This window comes from Juglans microcarpa x Juglans regia, chromosome 3D (genome assembly GCF_004785595.1).
Source record: "Juglans microcarpa x Juglans regia isolate MS1-56 chromosome 3D, Jm3101_v1.0, whole genome shotgun sequence".
Taxonomy (NCBI): Eukaryota; Viridiplantae; Streptophyta; class Magnoliopsida; order Fagales; family Juglandaceae; genus Juglans; species Juglans microcarpa x Juglans regia.
Window position 1 is genome coordinate 6,627,379 of NC_054598.1, and position 9,132 is coordinate 6,636,510.

The 9,132-nt window shown below is 35.5% G+C and overlaps 1 protein-coding gene across 1 annotated transcript; it reads left to right on the forward strand.

Moving 5' to 3' along the window:
* Positions 1-2,299: 2,299 nt before the first annotated feature.
* LOC121254353 lies at positions 2,300-3,604 on the forward strand. The gene has a single exon (XM_041154353.1). The coding sequence runs from the start codon at positions 2,300-2,302 to the stop codon at positions 3,602-3,604; it is 1,305 nt and encodes a 434-aa protein (XP_041010287.1).
* Positions 3,605-9,132: the final 5,528 nt, after the last annotated feature.

Sequence of the window (9,132 nt, forward strand, 5' to 3'; positions counted from 1 at the left end):
ACCTCGGCAGTGGTACAAACGTTTCGACCGCTTCATGATTGACTTGAAATACACTTGTTGCCAATACGATCACTGTGTGTATTTCAAACAACTTGCAGATAGATCTTTCATATATTTGCTTTTATATGTAGATGATATGTTGATTGCATGTAAAAGCAATGTGGAGATAGATCGATTGAAAGCTCAATTGAGTCAAGAGTTTGAAATGAAAGATCTAGGAGAAGCACGAAGAATATTGGGGATGGAGATTAACAGAGATAGGGTGAAAATCACAATTCACCTTACTCAGAAGCAGTATCTGGAGAGAGTACTACAACGTTTTAACATGAACTCGAAAACGAAACCTATAAGTATTCCAATGGCTCCATATTTCAAACTCAGTGCATTGCAGTCTCCTAAAAGTGATGAGGAGCAGGACTATATGAAAAATGTCTCATATGCAAGTGTTGTAGGAAGCTTAATGTATGCCATGGTGTGTACACGACCTGATATCTCCCAGGCCGTCAGCTTAGTCAGCCGTTATATGCATAATCCTGGAAAGACACATTGGCATGCGGCTAAATGGATTCTATGGTACATTATAGGGACCGTATATCTTGATTTGAAGTTCGAGAAAAGTGAAGATAGTCTAGTAACTAGATATGTTGACTCAGACTATGCTGGTGATCTTGACAAAAGACGATTGACAACTGAATATGTGTTCATTATGACTGGAGGACCAGTTAGTTGGCGATCTATTTTGCAATCTATAATTGCACTATCCTCAACAGAGGCTGAATATATGGTTGTGATAGAAACCGTGAAATAAGCCACTTGGTTACAGGGATTGGTAACAGATTTGGGCTTTAAACAGTAAGAGGTTATCGTTTACTGTGATAGTCAGAGTGTAATTCATCTGGCCAAGAATCAAGTGTATCATTCTCGAACAAAGCATATAGATGTCCGCTTTCACTTCATACGTGAGATATTAGATGAAGGGGACATTCTACATCAGAAGATTGGCACTAAAGACAATCCAGCAGATATGTTGACGAAAGTCGTCACAGGGATCAAATTCCAACACTGTTTGGAATTGATCAATATCTTACACTGCTGAGCACCTTCGGGTGCTTTGGTGCCTTAGGGCACATTTGATAGCGTAAATCTCTCATGTCAGATATAATGAGTATTTCAAATAAGAAAGTGAAATCATTTGGAAGAAGCAACAGTTTACATCAGCTTAATATGGCACACACGGGTGGAGGGGGTGATTGTTAAATATCAACCCAAGTGTGAACAGTAGCTCCTCAACAATCTTAGATAGCTGCTTCAAATATCAAGTTTGTCTCTAAATATTAAGCTTGTCTCCAAAATATTAAGTTTGTCTCTTACAGCCATTTTTATTGTTTGCTTGTCTCCGCTTCTCCTATAAAAGGAGATCATTTGTAAACGAAATAGTATCTGAGTGAGACATAGAGGAGGGTCATTTGTAGAGATAGAGATAATCTTGTTGGAGTTTGTATATTTTGTACAAACACTTTGTTATCTACTGTTACCGCTACAGTAGACGTAGGTAAATTGTCGAACCACTCACATATTGTCTCTATCTTGTATTTGGGTGTGATTTTGGGTGGTTTTGATACAACATAAACTCATATGCTTCTTATACTTGCTTCATCGCTCTTACAAAAAGACTGTTAAAAAAAAAAACAAGAACAAGAAAAGAGAACAACTTGGAAAATCTTTACAATAAGACGAAGGATGAAGCAATCACGCTGCATGAGTTTATCGATGAATCCTGAAGGTAACTAGCAAGTGATGGGGGTTTCATCCATATACCAGAAAACAAAAGTCGTAGCAGAGATAATGGTAACAGTGATACTTACGGAGCTATTACCCCTTGTTAGTAATTGATAATCCCAGATTCAGACAAACCCATAAGGCCATAGCGATCGATTTGATTCAATTGTAATGCATTAAAAGAAAAGATAATAGGTGCACATAAAACATGAGCGAGGGCTGAGAAAAGCTGCAGCGGTTGGATAGCGATGTGTCATGACATTTACAGAGGTGGCTGGATCAGCGGGCTGCCACGCGTCATATTAGGATTTAGAAACATTTTAGTAAAAGAAAAAACTCATAAAAAGATTTTAGCATCCCTTACCTTTCTAGTAATATAATTGATAGACATGATAGAGGGTCCTTCTCTTTCTTTCTAGAGACAGAGTAAGGTTTTCGTATCTTTGCTAGGGCAGGGGTGCAGGTCTCTCTTTGTGAGAGGTTTTAGTGTCTGTGAGTGTTTTGTTACGAAAGAAGAGTGATGGAGGAAGAGGAGCTAGCACGACGGTGGGAAAACCTGAAATTATCCTCGGAGGAGAGCAAAATTTTCTTGGTCTCTCCTGCTGATATGAAAGACAGTGTTTTACGTGGAACTTTCTGTGTGGTTGGAGGGGTTATGGCAGATAGGGGGATTAATAGTGAAGCCTTTCGGGTGACAATTTCTCAAGTATGGAGGTTGGAGGGCTGGGTAAAATTTAAGGATATTGGGGACCTTCGGTTTTTAATAGAATTTCAACTCTTATCTGATAAGGAGAAAGTCCTTGGAGGGCGTCCATGGTTCTTTAATAGAAACTTAGTCTCGCTTCAAGAGATTGATGAAACTATACCTCTAAATTCAGTGAAATTTCAGTTTGAACCATTTTGGGTGCAATTACATGGTTTGCCTCTAGCAGCCATGTCAGAAGAAATTGGAGAAAATCTGGCCTCATCAATTGGCCATGTTTTACATGTTGAAGCTGATTCGGATGGTATGGCATGGGGTAAATGTATGAGGGTCAGAGTAGCCGTGGACTTGTACAAACCTTTATTACGTGGTAAATGGGTGCAGTTGGATGAACAAAAGTATTGGGTTTCTTTGAAGTATGAAAGGTTACAATCTTTTTGTTTTCATTGTGGGATTCTAGCTCATAAACTTAAAGGATGTCAGGGACAGAAAGGTGTAACCGTGGGTGATCAATCAAAAACATCTCAATTTGGTCCTTGGCTAAGGGCACAACCAATGAACACTAAGATTTTTGAGACCCGTAAATATGGTGGTACTATTGGAGATTATTATCAACAGAGGAGATATAAAAATGAGGCTCCTGGGAATTTTGATTATGAGAACAATGAGGGAAAATCTTCTGAGTCAACACCTTTTGTGGCAAATCCTCCTGTTAGTGAAATGCAAACTGATTCTCCAGGTAGCGATTTCAAAGTGCAAGGTGGGGAAGAAATCAAATTTCAGTTCGGCTCAGAGCCGTTGAACTCTGGACAGGTTAGTACCTCTCAACGCAGTACACCTGTTTGTGAAAAGTCCAAAGTAAAAACAGTTTGTTCTGCTCCAAAATTACCATTTGCCAAAAAAGGTGCTAAGAAAAAAAGAATTACATGGAAACGTAGGGCTAGGGGAGAACACCTTCATCGATCATTGGTTCGGGAGTCTGAATCAAAGGAAAAAAGAAAAAAGAGGGTAGATTCTAATAGTGGGGTTGTTGAACCCGATAAGAAAAAAAGAGACATGAAGGGTTTTAATCTTGACACTGAGTTGGTGGAGGCTGCTGTGCAGCTCCACCAACAACAATGATTGGTTTTAGCTGGAACTGCCGGGGGCTTGGGAACCCCCGTACAGTCAGAGAACTTCATTTGTTAGTGAAGACAAAGTGGCCCAATTTTGTTTTCTTGATGGAAACAAAATGCTGTAGAAAAAGGGTAGAGGAAGTTAGAAATAAAATGGGCTTTGACTCAAGCTTTGTGGTAGATAGTATTGGATTCAGTGGGGGAATTGCTTTTATGTGGAATAGTACTTTTGATATGAAACTAGATTCCTATTCTCAAAATCACATCTCCATGTTAGTTCACCATGAAGTTTCAGGTCTTGAGGTCTTAATTTCGGGTTTCTATGGGTCTCCCATAACTGCTAAGAGAATTAATAGTTGGAGATTACTAAGATTAATGAGACCTAAGTTAGATAAGCCTTGGATATGTTTTGGAGATTTCAATGAAATTTTGCATAATCATGAGAAATATGGAGCTGCAGCTAGGCCTTACCATCAGATGGAATCTTTTAGAAATTGTGTGGAGTATTGTGGTTTGAGTGACTTAGGTTATGAGGGCCCAAAATATACTTGGTGTAATAATCGAGAAGGTGCCCAATTCACAAAAGAAAGGATTGACCGAGCTTTTGGGAATATGCTTGGTATAAATCTGTTTGATAACTTTAGAATTATTAACATGGCAGCTCAATCCTCATATCACAGCCCTATTCTGATATCCTTAAAAGGTCGAGATAGAAGATGGCCACAGGAGGAAAAGACTAGACAGAGAATTTTCAGGTTTGAAGCTAGTTGGAACATACATGAAGAATGCAGTAAGATTATCAAAAGAAATTGGCAGAATCATCCTCTTCAACAGAGTGTTTTAATCTCGGTTCATAGCAGTCTTGACAAATGTAGAGAAGCTCTTGATCAATGGAACAAAAACTCTTTGAGATATCAAAAGAAAGAAGCTCAAATAAAGCTTAATCAGTTGTCCTCTTTACAGAATTCGAATACGGGATCAGATACAGTAGCAGTCAAGGTGCTTCAGAAGGATATAGACAAATTACTTGAAGAAGAAGATCTCAAATGGAAGCAAAGAGCAAAACAGTTATGGTTAAAGGATGGAGATAGAAACTCAAAGTTCTTTCATAAGTGTGCTAATCAAAGAAGAAAGACTAATGAGATTAAAAATCTGGTTTGTGAAGATGGTAAAGTGATTAATGATGAGGATGGGATTGCTGAAGCTTTCAACCAGCATTACCAGGCTCTTTTCTCTACAAAGCAGCCAAATGATCTTAATGAATGTCTGCGAAAAACACAACCAAGAGTGACCGAGGATATGAATAATCATCTTTCAAGAAGTTTCATGGCTGAGGAAGTTAAGGAAGCCCTTTTTCAGATGAATCCACTGGGCTCTCCAGGTCCAGACGGATTCTCAGCAGTTTTCTACCAAAAACACTGGGAGATAGTGGGAGTTGTGATTACTAAGGCTGTTCTTGAAGTGCTCAACGAAGGAGGGGATCTATCTCTTATAAATGATACCTTCATTGTTTTAATTCCTAAGTTAAAAAATCCCAAAACTGTACTGGATTTCAGACCTATTGCTTTATGCAATGTTCTCTACAAAATTATTTCTAAAGTGCTGTCCAATAGGCTCAAATTGGTGCTCCCTCAAATTATTTCTCCAACACAGAGTGCCTTTGTCCCGGGAAGAATGATCCAAGATAATATTATGGTGGCTTTTGAAGCCTTGCATTCTATGACTACCAAAGGAAGAGGTAAACAAGGTTACATGGCCATTAAATTAGATATGAGCAAAGCATACGATAGAGTGGAGTGGATCTTTTTAAAAAAGGTTATGGAAAAGATGGGATTCAATGAGAAATGGATTAGATTGATCATGAAATGTATTTCATCTGTTTCCTACTCCATACTAGTCAATGGGAAGCCAAGGGAGAGGTTTATTCCTTCAAGAGGTATCAGACAGGGGGATCCTCTATCCCCCTTTTTGTTCATTCTTATTACTGAGGTCCTGAGTAGCCTGCTGAATCATGCTGAATCTATTAAAGACATCCATGGTTTTCCTATCCGTAGAGGAGTATTAAGTATTAATCACCTCCTATTTGCAGATGACAGTTTACTTTTTTGTAGAGCAAACTCAAGAGAATGGGCAGCTATTAATAGAATTCTCCTTCTGTATGAAGATGCTTCAGGACAGAAAATTAACAAGGCAAAAACTACTATCTTCTTCAGTGCAAGTACAAGGAAGGCTACAAAGGATTATATCTTGAGTATTGCAGGTACTCGTGCTTCATCTAGCTATGAGAATTATCTGGGTCTACCATCTCTAATAGGTAGATCAAGGTATGCTTCCTTCAAGGGAATTTTGGACAGAATTAGAGGCAAAATCAGTAATTGGAAAACAAAATTTCTCTCCCAGGCAGGTAAAGAGATATTACTGAAAGCAGTGGTTCAAGCTCTTCCAACTTATTGCATGGGGGTCTTTAGATTACCAAAGGCTCTAATTAGTGAAATTAACAGAATCATGCAACAATTCTGGTGGAACCATATGGATAAGGAAAAGAAGATGCATTGGGTCTCATGGGGACAGATGGGTAAATCTAAAGGGGCGGGTGGCTTAGGCTTTAGAGATTTTGAAAGCTTTAACTTAGCCTTGTTGGCTAAACAATGTTGGAGGCTCATTCAATTCCCTGATTCATTGGCTGCTCAAGTTATTAAAGTGAAATATCATCCTTTTTTAGATTTTTTTCAAGCTAAAATGGGTTCTCGTCCTTCATTTATCTGGAGAAGTCTGCAGGCTGCGAGAAGTTTGCTTGAGAAGGGGTCTTTATGGAGAGTAGGGAATGGCCAGGATATAAAAATATGGAATTGTAGGTGGTTGCCTCGCCCTTCAAGCTTTAAAATTCAATCTCCTATACAGGTTCTACATGAAGATGATCCAGTAGCCGAGTTCATTAATAGGGAGACCAAGCAATGGGATCGAAATTTGGTGAGATCTGTCCTGGGAACTGAAGAGGCTGATATAGTTTGTAAAATTCCCATTAGTGCATCAGGTGCTAGTGATAAACTGATTTGGCTTGGAACAAAAGATGGAAGTTTCACAGTAAAAAGTGCATATCACAAACAGAAGGAATTATTAGATTGGGATAAGGGCCAAACTTCTCATGTAAATCAGGAAAGTAAATCTTGGACATGTACCTGGAAATATCAGATACCAAATGCTACTAAAGTCTTCTTGTGGAGAGCATGTCTGGAGTCTTTACCAACAAAATTAAATTTGTTCAAGAAAAAGATTATAAACTCTCCTTTGTGTCCCATATGCTGCAGGGAAGAGGAATCAACTACTCACGCACTATGGAGCTGCTCCTCAGCCATGGATGTGTGGAGTCAAGGGCCAATGGTTTTCCAAAAGAGTTCTAATAGAGGAAGCAACTTCAAGGAATTGTTTGAGTATTTGCAGAGTAATTCAAATCAGATTTCAATGGAGGTGTTTTGTGTGATTGCTCGAGGTATTTGGCTAAGAAGGAACAAATTGGTTTTTGATGATTTATTTTCTCATCCCACTAGTGTTGCAAATCAGGCTATAACAACATTGGAGGATTTTAAATCAGTACAGATTATATCAAGAACAAGTGGGACGCAGCACTAAGCTCAACAAACGGCAGAATTGGCATTGGGTTAGTGGCTCGTGATCATGAAGGAGTCATCATAGTTTCGAAGCAACAATCAACTTCTGGGTTTATGGACCCGCGATTAGCTGAAGCACAAGGAGGATATCAAGCTGCAAGATGGGCTAGAGAGCTGGGAATAAACTCTGTGATATTAGAAGGGTTTTCTCAACAAATTGTCAATGGACTGAATCAACAAAGCAAACGGTGGGATAGTGTGGGTATGATACTGAATGATACTAAAATTTTATTATCAGAAATTGACATGTGGAAAGTTAGTTATGTAAAGAGAAGTGGCAAATGTCTTGCTCACTGTCTAGCTAAGAGATCTGTTGAGCTGGCTGAGGATGTATTAGAGTTGGTTGAAAGACCATCTGTGTAATCATTTTCCTCTTATATCTTTATAAAGTGATGAAATATTTCCTTCAAAAAAAAAAAAAAAGTAATATAATTGATAATCCTTACTGTTCAGCTTTTTTTTTTTTTCCTTTCTATTGTTTTTTAATCTAGATTATAAATTTTAAAATATGAACTTATATAATTTAAAAATAAATAAATTCAATCAACTAATATAATAATATATATTAATTTAAAATAAATTTAATAATATAAAAATTGAACTAAAGAGCAAAAGAATATCAATTTAATTTATTTTTAATTAAATTACATGATTATGTTAGTTGATTGAATTTATTTTCTTCTAAATTATACAAGAATGTCATGTTTTGAGATTTTTAATCCATATTTAAAGAGTAAAAGAAAAAAAATAAATGAATAGTAAAGTAGTAATAAAAGAAGTATAAGGCTGCGTTTAGATGTTGAATTGAGTTGAGTTAAGTTGATAAAATATTATTAGACTATTATTTTTTAATATTATTATTATTTTGAGATTTGAAAAATTTGAATTGTTTATTATATTTTTTATTAAAATTTAAAAAAATTATAATAATGAGTTGAAATGAGTTTAATTAACAAATGAAGCCTCTAAATATCATTACTCTCTGGTATGGTGCTGCTATTTAGCTTAGCACATCAATTTGTCCCCTCAAGTGTATTCTTATTACATTTTGAATTTTTTATATTTATTTTAAATGTTAAAAATATACAATTTATTAGTGTTAATTTTTTTAAATATCTAAAAAAAATAAATACATTATCAACACATTTGAGGAGGCAAATTGAAGGAACAACTTAGATTTTTTTTCTAGTATATTGCTTTATGAGAGGCAGATCGGTTGAGTTTTAATTTCTTATTACTTTAATTAATAATTAATAAAAACATAATAATTAGAAAATATAAAAGAAAATATACATACAAATGCACTGACGATAATTTAAATGATACGTTTGGGAGAGTATAATTTAAATGATAAGAATATTTTTTTTTTTTTTAAGATAACCCAAATTTATAAAACTTTACACCCTAAAATTACGTCTGGCGTTGGTTTTTTGAAAAAAATGCTGGCAGCCGCTTAATTCCTACTGTTATCTAAAAACATTTTTTTAATAAAACTTTGTTACTCACCATCTATACACATTAAATACTATATTTTTATTATCTTCTTAAAAAAAAAAATTATTTTTTAAACTAATTGAATTTTTATACTCATAATCTATACATCACATATTTAATAAAAATAAAAAATAAAAAATAAAAATAGTGGATGGTATGCAATAATGAATGAAAAATTATATTCATCATCTTCACATCATACATTATATATAACTTTTTTAATTTAAAATTTTTTTTCTTATTAAATATATAGTGTATGAATGATGAGTAAAATAATTTATTTAATTTAAAAAAAAAAAAAAAAAAGCGTAACGTATGATATGTAACTTACATAATGTAAGTAATAAAACTCAAGATAATAGAATTGCTTTTT

Coding starts and splice junctions, on each gene's coding strand:
- LOC121254353 (XM_041154353.1), top strand. CDS start 2,300: ATGGAGGAAGAGGAGCTAGCACGACGGTGGGAAAACCTGAAATTATCC.